Source organism: Filobasidium floriforme, assembly GCF_021052385.1.
Source record: "Filobasidium floriforme strain CBS 6241 chromosome Unknown HD553scaffold_17, whole genome shotgun sequence".
NCBI classification, from domain to species: domain Eukaryota; kingdom Fungi; phylum Basidiomycota; class Tremellomycetes; order Filobasidiales; family Filobasidiaceae; genus Filobasidium; species Filobasidium floriforme.
In genome coordinates, this window is record NW_025763638.1 from 220,173 (window position 1) to 233,442 (window position 13,270).

The following is a 13,270-nucleotide window of genomic DNA, read 5'->3' on the forward strand; positions in this document are numbered from 1 at the left end:
CCGTTCAGAAACCAGGCGGTGAGAGTAGCATCAATAGTCGAGGCGCTACGAACAGCGTCTCTTTTTTCGAAGATACTATTCCAGAAGAAGAAGACACCCTCGACGCAGCAGGTGCGTCCTCTTTCGTCCGTCTTCCATCCTGATTATCGTTTTCGAGGGTTCTAATATAGTGCATTGATGAGCGAGCCATTCAGTCGGCAAACCAATACGTGTTACGAGTGATCTCCACTCCTTCAATCGTCCTGCTGAGGGTACTGCTACTATCATGAAAAGTGGGAGTGACTACGAAGTGTCTGGAAGTGATACGAGGACTTTCGGTTCTCAGGAGCCTCACGGTACGGAGGATCGAGGACAGAGATTGCAAGAGGATGATCAGACCAGATCCAGGAAAACCCTGGAGCACGAGGCGTTCCTGAAAGATATCGCTACTCGCGCTCCCAAAAGGAAGGGGCGGATGCGCAAAGTGTGCGCCAGTCTGTTGCGCCCGTTCAAGGATGACTCACAGAAGTGAATGTCGGCAAGATGGAAGCCTTGAGCAGTCATACTATGGCGCATCTCGTCGAGATTCGATTTGTATATATTTGCACGGACCTCAAGAGTTCTCTGTCATCGTATCGTTGATTGACCTGCTCCTAGCCTATGTCCTCGATCAGGGGTCACGCCAAACCGATCAGGAATCACGATATGTTTCCCCAAGGCAGTAATCTGTAGTATAATAAGATCTGCCACTGAGTCAAGCGACAGCTCGGGTCTCATGGCGCTACATTAGCACGTACGCTTCTTTGTTATTGTATCTTGCCCTACACTATAGTACGGTCTGAAGAGCCTGGAGTCAGGATTTGTTGTATACGAGGCTAGGTGGCAGGGATACGAGATTATTCCATGTCCATCGACTCGTATAAAGCTGAGGGTACCGAGTGAGACCGTGGATGAATCCGGAATAGAGAGAGGCTCCTATGGTGCTGTCCCACCAGGCGAGACATCTGCGGTCCCTCCAAGAGTAACCTCGACCGACAAAGGTTGTGTGTGGTACGTCATCTAACGCGATCATTGGCAGCAGTTTGTATATAATCATGAATCTCTTGACAAGCAGGAGGCACAGTACGGAACATCCTTGAGAGTTTGTATCGAAAAAAAGGAACGATCTTCAGCACTCCGGAAGAGATTAAAGTCATGTCAAACACTCCAGCTGCAAGTGGAGGTTCTACCCTGTGGGAAGACTTTGGGAATAGCAGTATCCCCGCTTACGGGCCCATGACGCCAAGTTTTGTGCAACAACATGGTTCTGTGGAGACCGCGTATTTGAACCGGATCCTCATGCATTCGATCACTTGGAGTGCCCATGTGCAACCTTCAGTTGACTCGGGTTACGATCAGAATTTCAGCAGGATAGGTCCAGGAGATTCTGATGAGCAGGGTTTGTTCCGCTTCGCTTCTACTATAAGTTACATGTACCTCGAGATCTGACGAGCTGATAATGAGCTGTGCAGGCGAAGACGAGAGACGCTGACGTGTCAGGACCGGGCCTACCTCGACCAGAAGGACTCGTAACCGTGGGAACCGTAAACCCTGCAATAGCGATCGACGCCGCAGTCAAAAGAGTATCGAGGCGGCACAAGAGGCGGGACACAATCAGGAAAAGACATGATCATGTAACATTGTTTTGAAAAGCCATTTTGTCTCGGTGAACAATCATACTCTTCATGAAGCGATTGCGCAATGCAGATCAGTAACTATATGATTACAATGCCTGCTTTCCGCTATTCCCGCTCACGCGAGTGCCAAGGACAGGCTTTCTCACTTGAAACACTGAACCCCTTGACGTTTCACTGCAGAAAGGAAGAATCATGTCGACCTACATCGTCTGTGACTGAGACAAGTGTATCAATATGGGGTACCTGAACAGGTTATAACTCTGCTTGTGAGCGAAGCTGAGTGATAACCACCAAATCGCAATTGGTACAATTTACTATCCACAGTCCAATCAACTCAACATGACTAGCTTGTTGTCGGATACCAAAAGCTCTCTTTCGAGTGCTTCAAATACATTGAGCTCACGAGCAACGAGCTTTCCCCCGGCGCTATCTGATTCTGGTGTAACGGGGATGTTCAGCAATCTCGGTACCAAACTAGGATCGTTCATCTCGGATATGGGGTGGCCATCTACCTCATCTGTCGGCGGAACAACTGATATAAGTTCTCTTACGGACGGTCAAAGTCAGGAGACGACACATGCAGCGAGCAGTATGAAGAGCAGACGCCTTGTAGAAAACGACAAAATTTCGCAGAGAGGGACTGTTGAGGCACTTCAGTATTCCATCAACGATCCAGCTATGCAAAGTACTCGTATAGCACATCTAAGGAAAGAAGCCCAAATACAGAATAGAGGTCCAAAATCGGTGATACCTGTAGTCAAACAGGGTATGAAACCTATCGAGCCCCCTGCTGGACAAGTTGAAATGAGGGGGGGAACACGGCTTCGGCGCCAGAAACTGCCGTCGAAGGGCTCTGCTTGGAGTTTCATGAAACGCCGAGCAGAATGAGGCTTGTATCTTGAGACGTCATCTGAGCCTGTCGCTATCTACCTGGATGAATAGTCCATTTCATGGTCGGTATTGTTGGGTTGAAATCCAGCCCGTCGTAGTCAAGCTCAAACTTATCAATTACTAAGATCCCTGGTCATCGATATCCATCTACTCTATCGTATGGTGCAGCCATTTGCATTCGCTAATGATCACTCTACCACACAGTCAAAGCACCAACAAGATAGGCTATGGTAGACTTTGTACTCGCCATATCAACCCGCATCATAATGTGAGGATGGTTAGACGGCCTGATCTGCTCAGGGCGTAAGGAATCAGAAAGTTGGTGGACACGACTCGAGTCATAGGCTCACAGCACAGCGTTCTTTGTTTATGCCAGAAGCTTCGCGCAATGCTCTTTTTCCGGCTTCTCTCAGGTGATAGCGATGCAAATGTCGAAGAGATAATAGCAGGACAAGAAGCAGCAGTCAAGTGATCTTTGACATCCCTACTGTAACTTAGCATCTATAGCCGCGCCTTCTGACGCCAGAGTGTTATCGAAGCTACAGTAAAATTCGCGCGTACAGGGAACCCTTTGTTAGCGATCAGATCTCTATTTACGATCCGAGACAAGAAGAGGCCGCTTCCAGAAGATTCAAAAATGGTATCTCGTGACTGGCAGAGCGCTTGAGGCACTTTGCCTACATCTCAAGTTCTAAGCAGGATCGAAAGTACGCAAAGGGGTGCATCATTTACAAGCCATCATTTATGTCATTCTTCTCAGACTGGATGACTGCGACGAGCAACGCCAACTACTGCGAACAGGTCAAGATAGCCATTCCGTAGTACGTATTCATACAATTTTTACAGAATGCGACAAGAACAGGCGGATGAACGGACCATAAGGCTTCAGCAGGCCCGGATTGCGTCGACAGAGATTTGCCTGACGGCGATTTGCTGGTTAGCTCGTGCGGAGAATGAAACCGGACTCCAAGGTGTCTCTTTCGGATAAGCTAACCTCGGTATGACTTTCACTGCATCACCTTTCCTTTGAGTTGTCTCCCGCAGAACACAATGGAGAGCGAGTCACACAACGGAGGGCGCAAGGAGATTCGTGTCGATTGTCCCGCGCCGAATGCCGAACAAAAGCGGACTCGATCTCATCGGTTTAAACCCAGCGTTTAGCTATAAAGCAATTCTGTTCGCGGCATTGGCTTCCCAGAGATACAGAACATAGATCATTCGCCTCAAGACAATACGACGACATGTCAAGTTATTTCTCCAACAGGACATCCGACCGAAGGAGTCGCAGGCGTACAGCCGAACAGAGAAACGGCTCGTCTGCTTTTGGCGCGGATCCACGACAATCGGTCGAAACCTTGTCTACGACCTACACTGGGAATCCCCCCGCAGGCGCTACCGCCATCGATACGTCTGTGTATACGGGGACGATGCCCGCCTCGAGCACCGGAACTCAGCAGCGCTTGCAAATACAACCGCCTCAGCAAGAGGGACACGACACCAAATCCAGCATGAACAGCTCGAACCCACCACCTTGGCTTGTGCCATTTGATGAGACTGGATTTCGACGCGAGTGGCTGGAATGTCATTACGATGCCGACAAGCTCGAAAACCTCATCTTCTCATACTTTGATATTTGGATCAAAGATCTCAGGCCAGAGTTCGAGTGGGCTGGATACAGGGCAGCTCTGAAGAAGGCCTTCAATTTCGGACAGAGCAAAGTGCCGGAGTACAAGGCTAAGGGATGCGATGATGCGGTGCGCGTGTTCCAAGAAGCGCACAGCAAGACGATCAATTAGATGATCTCTAGCCTATATTTGCTACACCTGAGATGAAAGAGACTTTGTGTCCCAGACTGTATACCTGCCATGTCATGTCGCTCCCTGTATGTTTTCCCTTTACATGAACAGCTTCCACCATTCTCTATAAGAACCTGAACGTTGCGTGCCAGAGTATATTGAACACAAGATTAGGTTTGGAGTGGAGTTTGCCGGAGAATGCAATTCAGAACCTGGAATGACTTGGACTCCAACGCCCTTACAAGCTCTTTCAAGACGTGCTGCTGCGGATGTTGTCGGTAGTTGATTGTCATCCCGTCTTAGGAAGGTTGTCTTCGTAATGGAATAAGTACGGCTTTAGAGAACGGTCGATAAGCCGGACCTCACCGACAGATCCTCGCTTGGATTGGTCACTCTATCAATGGAACGCCTTGTAAGATTGTTAAGAGCGTATTCATGTCTTCTTTTCTCAATGAATCATCACGTTATTTCTTTTTCTTACAGCCCTTCACATGCTCAATCCCTTCCGACCTCAACCCATGTTCCAATAACTTGGAAATTGCTCTGCATCCATTCACATTATAACTTTGCAACCTTCCTTGACCCGCTGATGCTAGACTCAGTTCAGAGCCTCTTGGGGACGATCTCGATCCAGTAGTGGTCCGGGTCGTAGATGCTACTCGTTGGTCGGCAAGACGAGAGGCGAAGGGGAAAAAGAATGGTAGAGATCATCAGACATCCTGCCCTCCCAGCAATCAACCAACAATGATGCCGGAAGCGGGAAAAGCTCACAAGGCAATGTTCCTCATCTTGCCCTCCTCGGGCCTCTTCTTGAACTCGACCCCCAATTCGGTAAACCTATCACAACTCTTCTGCACATCGTCCACCGAGACGGCAATATGTCCGAACCCCTTCTTGCCCTCCTCGTTCCCGTTCGTGTACCCTTCAAAGTTTTGGGAAGGATCCTCGGTACCCCAGTTGTGGCACAGTTCGAGGACGCCCGGGATGGAGGTCGCTCGAGCTTCTTTCTCTTCGGCGGAGAGGGAGGCGAGTTCGGGGGAGGGGAAGGCGAGGAAGTAGTTGGTCTGCGGGGTGCGTTTTGCGTCGTGTTTGTTTCGGAGTCGAGCGGACAGAGTGTAGAAGTCGGACGCCCAGAAGAACAGGGCAGCAAGGTGACAAGATCGCAAAATAAGTTCAGCTTGGATCGAATAGACGTAACGCCATCGCAGTACAAGAGACTGGTACTGACGAAATCACCCCCATCGGCCTTTTTGACCAACTCCATACCCAAGATCTCGGTGTAGAACTTCAAGGAAGCCTTGGGGTCCTTGATCCTGAACATGGTGTGGTCTGCGGGTCAATCATCATACGCATCGGTCAGTCATGAGCTCATGCAAGAGCAGAGAGGCGGTTGAGGTCACAGTGGCTCACTCAGGATGAAAGATTCGGTACCGGCTACTCGGGACATGGTACTGTAATTATATAGATTCCTGGCGGTTCTTAGTGGGATGGCACGGAGCATGTAGATGTCAACACAAAATTTGATTCGTTTCGAGATGTCGGTCTCGCAAGGTAGAGCTGCATGGCATTGCGACTTATATATAGCCAGGACGGGTGCATGCAAACATCATCATCATCGTCGCATTAGTTTGATAAGCGATCGCTAAATCAGACAAGGAATGACGTGTAATTCATCGAGAGCATCACTAGTAGTACGGTCGATCGACCTGCTCGACTAATGGGACAGGGAGTGGATTGGGTGTACAGTATCAGCGCTGCGGCGAGGAATCACATCGAGGTCGAATATCGTCTGTTTCCTGCTAACTGTCGTGAAGGTTCAAATACCGATGTCATGTCTCGGAAATGCTCCCGCAGGGGCGAATGGCAACCTTAAAACAAGACATATGAGGTCCTCCGACGTCGATCGCTGCGACCGACAGCCGTGAACCGTGACACAGCCCAGCTCTCGAGCATCTGCACCTGATTCGATACATCGCTCCCGTTGCATATATTGGCTGTGTACCGTATTCATGCTCATGACATCTTCCAGCGTTCTACCATGGCCATAACCCAAACCCGATCGTAAACAAACATGCCGCAGCACGTAATCCGGACCTGAGCGTAAAGATTCCGCATCTGCGCATCGACAACGGCAACGTCGGACCTCCTTTCTCATTTTCTCAACTTCTCACTGCAGTCATACTACTACTTGCAACTTGGCATACTACATCATCAGTGTTGAGATAGATATCCACTATCACTCCTCTTGGGAGTACTAGGCAGGGTGGACAGGATGAAATCGCCACTTCGGTCACCGACAAATCTCCTCCTCTGCTGCATCATCCTCCTCACCTCGACCGTCCTCCTCGTGCATTTCACCGCCCGACCACACTATGCGGACTATATCCCCGATTTCATCTCTCGACCAAGCGACCATGATACCACTGCCCTTGTTGCCGAGGGACCGAGATTACCTGACGAATACAAACGCTATTACCCGACCTTGACCTTGCCCGCGGCATTGCTCGTCCACCCGGAACTCTACTCGAAGCTGTACGATTTCCTCTCCCGCCCCGCGCTCGACTGGTACGCAGCGAAAGATCTCAACGAGGCGAAGTGCCCTAGGGATCTCAGCGACAGGTTGGTCAACCCCGACCAACTGAACGGGGATGGGGATTTCTGGAGGAACGACGTGACCCCCGAGGTGATCCGGCAGAAACGGGTGGACCTCGTCGATCATCTCGCCGGGCTGGTCTCGAGGGGGGAGACGGTCGTTTGGAAGACCGAAAAGTTGGAACAGGAAGAGTTGGATGCCGTCAACGAGGACCTGGGCATCAACTTCGAGCGGAAAGAAGCGGTCAGTGATGGAAAGATCGACGATCAGGACCACGATGCCAAGCGAAACCTCGGACCCGAGCGATCACGATCAGGATCACGATCAAAACGTGGTCCTATCCCGACTGCGAACCGTCAAGGAAGAGGGATCGTCACTACCGGTGGAAATGCCGATACCACCGCGCGTTTGATAACCCTCCTCCGTTTCCTACGACACGAATACAACGTCAACCTTCCCATCGAGATCTGGACCTTTCCCGGCGAACTGCCCCCTTCGTCCCCGCAGTACAAAGAGATCACCTCTGAGGCACTCGGAGGACAAGTCTTTGAGATCCCCCCGAGTTACGGACTCACCAAGGACGAAGGCGCCTGGAAGAACTTTCAAATCAAAGGGCTCGCCATCGCCCTGTCCAACTTTAAAGAGCTCATCTACCTGGACAGCGACAACATTCCTCTACGGGACCCGACTTATCTCTTCGATACGCCGTCATACACGGCAACAGGGAGTGGGAAAGCCGTCTTCTGGCCTGATCTGAGTAAAGATCACGTAGACAACGCCGTGTGGAGGATCATGGGGGTGCCTTGTGATCTGGACGACTTCACCTTTGAGAGCGGGCAGATCGTCATCGACAAGGTGAGCCCGGGGTTGAGCGAGTTTGCTCGGATAAGACCATGAGATCCGGCATGCTAAGTAGCACGGCAAACGCAGGCCGGGAATAACGGGTTGAACATGGCAGCGCTACATCTGGCGGCTTATATGCAACACGAGAAGGATTTCTGGTTCAGGTTGTGCGGGGTAAGTCGGACGACAAACAGACCAAAGTCTGAGCGTTAGGTTGCTAATTCGACTTCATCGTATGGCGTCTTGAAATGACGCGATGCAGGGGGACAAAGACACTTTCGTGAGCTAAAGTCGAGATGTTCCGGTCTCGAACGCAAAGCTGATGTAGCGGTAACATCATCAGCGATGGGCGTTTGTCGCGTTAGGTCTTCCGTTCACAAGGGCGTCCCGATGGGCCACTTGTCTGGGTCAGATGCACGGCGATCGGTTCTGCGGGCAGTATGTCCAGGCCGTCTCTGATCTTCCCGCTCGACTCGATTTGATCGCTGACCGCCTTCGTCCTCGATAGCTCGATCTTGCAATACGAACTCGATCCGCCTGCAGAAGAGACCCGACAACGTCCGTTGTTCGTACACTCCAACTTGCTCAAACATATCAGTGGAGTCAGGCAGGGAAGCACATTTACCCATATCGTGAGCACGAAACAATTGAAGCAGACCGGATGGTCAGAGCGAGAAAACCTAACCCCTTCGCGAAACGGCAGAAACGTATGAACATGGACGAATACTCTGAGCCGACGCTAAATCAGGCTCACATGTGGGTCTATTGGGTGAGTCCATCTTTTCGCCTCGAGCCCTTCCTTGTAAGAGGCTGATCGAGATTGCGACCGTTCGACTCAGGACAATGCTCGCGGGATGTGTACCGACCTAGAACTTCGAGACGAGGGTGCGGGCCTTACCGAGGCTGAAAAGAAGACTCAGACTGTACTCTCAAGACGCGTCGACGAGATGCACGGCAAGCCGCTGGAGGGCTTCGAAGACACCTTTTTCAGACAAGGAGGTCGAGCCGGAGGTTGGCGGAAACGAGACAAGTACCGGATACCAACCTGAATCATCGACGTGAAATAGATAGATAGATGTGCGAGCTTTCTATATTGTATTTACTGCCCCATTTGAGGGTAATTACAGGCCCAAGATCAGGTGTACATGACATGCCTTGATAGTCTCGACCCACATGCTGAAGACGTCCTAGGCTCCCTTTTTCATCCTACGATGAAACCGTGGTAACCGGCTGTTCCTGGTCGTTCCCGGATCATTTCAGTTCGAATCTGGAAGCTTGCATCTAGTTCTGCTGGATGTAATTCCCAACTGCATGCAGGGGGGCGACAGAGCCAGCTAGTTGAAGCCCCTCAATTTCCGGATTCACTGCGGCCTCTGGTATGCTGATAACGACGCTTCATTCCAGGACAGGAACTGACCGCTGAGCTCCTTGACTTCATGACCCTTGACAGCCAACGCGGCGATCACAAAACCGGGACTGCAACCATACATGCGGAAAGGTCAATATACCTGCGGTGGCGGTAGCGTCACACGCAATCGGACGGCACCTACTCTTCGGGCTTCAGAAGCTTGCCTTCCTTGTGAGCCGTGGTGAACCTCTCGAGCTCTTCCGGGTTCATCCCCTTTTCGCCCAGTGCACGGAGTTTCGTTTGCATCTCGGTCTGTCCCAGAATATGAGCAATGAGGGTAAGCTAGGAAGCACGGGGAGACGCGGAGAGTGGTCTATGACGTACATTGACCATACCCGGTCGGACGGCAAAGGAGGTGATGGACTTCTCCTCATTGGCGTACGTCCGACAGAGAGAGTTCAGCGCCGCCTGCTCGGAAGCGGACATGAATACGTAACTATCAGCGACTTTTCACACGATTTGCGATGCCTCCCCAAAGTATCTCGCTGACTTTTGAACTGTTGTAACATCCCCAACCTGACGTGTTCCCCGTGGCTGCCCCGCTGGAGACCATGACCACCTTTCCCCCGTTCTCGGAGGATCGGAGGTGAGGGGTAGCGTGTTGTAGCATGGAGACGAGGGAGAAGAGGTTGATCTGGAAGGTGGATGCCCATTGGGCGATGGTGTTTTCTGGGTCGGCGATGGGGCCTACGGAAAATCGGTAAAGCCAGGCGGGGGAAAAGGCGTCCTTATTAGCCGAGGCAAGGGAGTGCAAATGAAAAGCTCGAGGAGGGTTTCGAGGCACTGACCTAGCGGATCGATCGTCCCAGCATTCAAAACCAGCCCGTCTATCCTCCCAAATCTCTCCAAGGCGACTTTGACGGCATGAGCCGAAGTCTCATCACTTACCACATCCCCTTGCACGATCTCGACCCTTTCTTTGTGGTCCGAGCTTGATCGGAGCGTTTCCAGCTCTTGTGGTATGGACCTGGAGACGGCGACGATTTTGGCGTTGAACGTCGACAGGAGAATCTGGGTTATAGCTAAACCGAGTCCTTTAGAAGCACCTGGAGGAATGCGGGAGGTGGGCCATGGATCAGTACAAATGGAGATGTCGGCGAAACACACAGTACGGGCAAATCACCTGTTACGATTATGACTGGTGAAAAAGACATGCCGGTGATCAGATTATGAGGTTCCTGGGTGTAACGGTCCGTACCTTCTCTACAAGCTATGGGTATTCCGGTCTGTCACATGAATTACATGCAATACAATATAAAAAAACACTGATATCGAGAAACCTGGAGTCGCTGGCGATGATATAGCACGCACTCCGTTTCGACAGAGTGTGACACGTCATCCTCGAAGTCGCGACGAGGTCGGCATCGCAAAAAAGACAAGTAACCATCCGAAGATGACTACATTGCCTTTCGCCCCTGCCTCCCAGAGTCACCTCGAGCCTGGAGAGGATTCAAACAAGGACTTGCTTAATGGCTGAATCGTGGACCCCCTAGTACCTTAAGGTAGGCTGTTTAACCACTCGTCCCATCGTCGCCGTTGTCAGGGCTACCCATGACTACGTACCTTGGACACGAGCCATGTAGCCACCTTTTTAGGAATGAGACGTCGCGCGGCGGTGGGGGTCTCGGACGATCCGAACATGGTCAAAGCCGTCCGACCTGCGCTCCTTTCCCCTCCCTTGACTATAATCTCACAGAACGGTTACCAAATGTGCTGGGGGATGAGGCCATTACGTCCATACGCTGGATGAGATCGCTGCGTCTCACTGTGTTTCAAAGCGCCGTATGACTTGAATTGACGGTCGAGCGCCTAGAGAGTGCGAGTCAGACGATCAAGCGCCCGAGAACCCCGATCGGCCGAAATCCGAAATGATGGGCAACGAGTACTTATCATCCGACCTCACCTTCCAAGCTTCTCGACGTCGACAATTCATCGTCAACTCGACCATTATTCGCCCCTGTCCAAGACATAATTCACAAACTGTATCTTGACCATCAATCTGACAATCTAATGGCTCCTCTCGACTACAGCAACTACCTCTCGGACAAGGGCAAGATGGCCTTGCCCGACGGGAGTGAGTCTGAGTAGATGCGTCTCGGTTGTTCACGAGAGCTGATGGTAGAGCTTCATGCAGTTCGAGGACTGTTTCCCTTGGAGAAGCACTGTAAAGTCTCTTTCGTAAGTCAAGATCGACTCTTCGTTGTGTTGCATCCATCATCATACATGCAAGCTCATTGCCGTTCGACATCGACACCGCGTCTATAGCTCGCAGGCAAGCCCAACCCGGAGACGTTCCCCTTTTCCTCGATGACCCTACACCTCAAACCTCCTCTGGAGACTCCCGTCTCGCTTCAAAACGGATCTTCGAGCCAGGAAGTCGATGTAAACGGGGATAAGCGGGCGGATGGGGGTGTGGATTTGGAGATCGAAGGAGCGGATATGGAGGAGGCTCTGCAGTAGTGAGTCCTCCAACCGGCGGGACGCGGAAATGATCGAGCTTCTCGAACTCAGAACGATCTTCATGTCGCTATAACAGCTCCGCTACCGCCGGTCTTCCCGGACTGAACGCCTTCTTGACCGAATTCACCTCCAAGGTCCACAACCGACCCATCCCCCAACCTTCTACATCGTCGACCAAATCCAAACCCGTCAACTCTGTCGATCCCACTCCTGACCCTTCCCGACCTGCTTCTCCTCACCACCCGACCCCTAGCCAGACCGCTCAGCTGAAGCGAGAACTGGACAACCAAGCCACAGGCGAAGTCACTAGGGAGGAAGTCAACGCCCTTCGGGGGGACGTCAACGCTCAGGGGGTGCAGGAAGTCCCCTGGCGAGTGACCGTCGGAGGAGGGTGTCAGGACCTCTTGTTCAAAGCTTTCGGAGCCATCTTCAACCCGGGGGACTCGATCTTGGTGGAAACCCCCGTGTATGCGGGTGTCATCTCCCAGTTCATGACCCTCCATGTCAACCAGATCGAAGTCCAGGTGGACGATCAGGGGGTCTCTCCGGATTCCTTGCGTCAAGTCCTCGGCTCTTGGCCGGCCGACAAGCCCAAACCCAAGGCGATCTACCTCGTCCCCGTCGGATCCAACCCGACGGGATGTTCATCCACGACGGAGAGGAAATTGGAAGTCTTGAAGATCTGCGTGGAAAACGGGATCATGATCATCGAGGACGACCCTTACTACTTTTTGGCGGCGGATAGACGTCCGTCGTATTTCCAGTTGGAGACGCAGGTAGTCCCTGAGGGTGGGCATGTGATCAGGTTCGATAGTTTCTCCAAGGTGTTGAGTTCGGGGATGAGGCTGGTGAGTCCCGGATTTATGCTGTTAAGAGTCGGTAGGCAGATGATTGATATTCTGCCATTGTTTGGTTTTCTTTGGGCAGGGCTTCGCAGCTGGACCGGAAGCCATCTTGAAGGCCATGGATGTGGCTTCCTCGACGGCCAACTTGCAGCCCAATGGTGTCGCCCAAGCCGTCGCTCTTCGTCTTTTGCGTTACTGTGAGTCCGCTAGCAGCCAAACTCGGGCCAGGAATCGACTGAGGCTAACCCAGATATTCGCAAACCTAGGGGGTATTCAAGGTTTCATCGATCACTGTGAGAGGGTCGCAGCTTTCTATGCCAAGAGGAGGGACAAGTTCGAGGCGATTGCGAGGAAACACCTGGATGGGATCGCCACCTGGGTCTCGCCCGTCGCCGGGTAAGTCTCGATGTCGATGGTATTGGCGCGGAACGCGCGAAACTTCGAGCTGACCAGATGAAAACCTCTTGTCATACAGAATGTTCTTGTGGATCGACGTCTCCCCCATCGACGACTCGTCCGACCTCGTCCAAAAAGAAGCCCGCGAGCTCGGAGTCCTCGCCGTGCCCGGTTTCGCCTTTCTGCCGAATCACGGAAAGAGCTCGTTCTTGCGTGTCAGCTTTTCCATTGTCGACATGGACAACAAGGCCGAGCTGGGTTTCGAGCTCTTGAGCCAGGCGATTAGGCAGAGGTTGGAGAGATTGAGAGCGGAGGGTAAGATCCAGTAAGCCACTACCGGCGCATGTAGAACAGGAACCAAAAGGACGGTCAGGCTAGTGACC

At 52.0% G+C, this 13,270-nt stretch overlaps 4 protein-coding genes across 4 annotated transcripts; 2 read left to right on the plus strand and 2 right to left on the minus strand.

Annotated features, from left to right (window-relative positions):
• Positions 1 to 4,673: 4,673 nt before the first annotated feature.
• On the minus strand, positions 4,674 to 5,886 carry HD553DRAFT_314916 (Glyoxalase/Bleomycin resistance protein/Dihydroxybiphenyl dioxygenase). Its single transcript, XM_046180414.1, has 4 exons — positions 5,753 to 5,886; positions 5,571 to 5,671; positions 5,114 to 5,406; positions 4,674 to 4,997 (listed from the first exon to the last, which is right to left on the minus strand). Exons 1-4 carry the CDS (start codon positions 5,841 to 5,843, stop codon positions 4,946 to 4,948), a joined length of 537 nt encoding a protein of 178 aa, XP_046034897.1. The 5' UTR covers positions 5,844 to 5,886; the 3' UTR covers positions 4,674 to 4,945.
• A 237-nt stretch (positions 5,887 to 6,123) lies between these two features.
• Positions 6,124 to 8,871, plus strand: HD553DRAFT_314918 (mannosyltransferase putative-domain-containing protein). The gene is made up of 7 exons (XM_046180415.1): positions 6,124 to 7,790; positions 7,866 to 7,952; positions 8,041 to 8,058; positions 8,122 to 8,216; positions 8,287 to 8,410; positions 8,482 to 8,547; positions 8,618 to 8,871. The coding sequence occupies exons 1-7, from the start codon at positions 6,615 to 6,617 to the stop codon at positions 8,825 to 8,827; spliced, it is 1,776 nt and encodes a 591-aa protein (XP_046034898.1). The 5' UTR covers positions 6,124 to 6,614; the 3' UTR covers positions 8,828 to 8,871.
• On the minus strand, positions 8,872 to 10,448 carry HD553DRAFT_314921 (short-chain dehydrogenase). Its single transcript, XM_046180416.1, has 6 exons — positions 10,310 to 10,448; positions 9,975 to 10,232; positions 9,677 to 9,873; positions 9,511 to 9,594; positions 9,329 to 9,438; positions 8,872 to 9,254 (listed from the first exon to the last, which is right to left on the minus strand). The coding sequence occupies exons 1-6, from the start codon at positions 10,338 to 10,340 to the stop codon at positions 9,140 to 9,142; spliced, it is 795 nt and encodes a 264-aa protein (XP_046034899.1). The 5' UTR covers positions 10,341 to 10,448; the 3' UTR covers positions 8,872 to 9,139.
• Positions 10,449 to 11,196: 748 nt separating this feature from the next.
• HD553DRAFT_329346 (pyridoxal phosphate-dependent transferase) lies at positions 11,197 to 13,216 on the plus strand (the record flags this gene model as incomplete). The annotated part of the gene is made up of 7 exons (XM_046181920.1): positions 11,197 to 11,260; positions 11,321 to 11,364; positions 11,452 to 11,645; positions 11,900 to 12,494; positions 12,574 to 12,688; positions 12,758 to 12,887; positions 12,967 to 13,216. The coding sequence occupies 7 exons, from the start codon at positions 11,197 to 11,199 to the stop codon at positions 13,214 to 13,216; spliced, it is 1,392 nt and encodes a 463-aa protein (XP_046034900.1).
• Positions 13,217 to 13,270: the final 54 nt, after the last annotated feature.

Coding starts and splice junctions, on each gene's coding strand:
- HD553DRAFT_314916 (XM_046180414.1), bottom strand. CDS start 5,843: ATGCTCCGTGCCATCCCACTAAGAACCGCCAGGAATCTATATAATTAC. Junction 5,407..5,570: donor AGGCCGATGGGGGTGATTTC/GTCAGTACCAGT, acceptor CGCACCCCGCAG/ACCAACTACTTCCTCGCCTT. Junction 4,998..5,113: donor AAGATGAGGAACATTGCCTT/GTGAGCTTTTCC, acceptor ACCAACGAGTAG/CATCTACGACCCGGACCACT.
- HD553DRAFT_314918 (XM_046180415.1), top strand. CDS start 6,615: ATGAAATCGCCACTTCGGTCACCGACAAATCTCCTCCTCTGCTGCATC. Junction 7,791..7,865: donor GGCAGATCGTCATCGACAAG/GTGAGCCCGGGG, acceptor CGGCAAACGCAG/GCCGGGAATAACGGGTTGAA. Junction 8,411..8,481: donor GAAGCACATTTACCCATATC/GTGAGCACGAAA, acceptor GCGAAACGGCAG/AAACGTATGAACATGGACGA.
- HD553DRAFT_314921 (XM_046180416.1), bottom strand. CDS start 10,340: ATGTCTTTTTCACCAGTCATAATCGTAACAG. Junction 9,595..9,676: donor GATGTTACAACAGTTCAAAA/GTCAGCGAGATA, acceptor GCTTCCGAGCAG/GCGGCGCTGAACTCTCTCTG. Junction 9,255..9,328: donor AAGCTTCTGAAGCCCGAAGA/GTAGGTGCCGTC, acceptor GTATGGTTGCAG/TCCCGGTTTTGTGATCGCCG.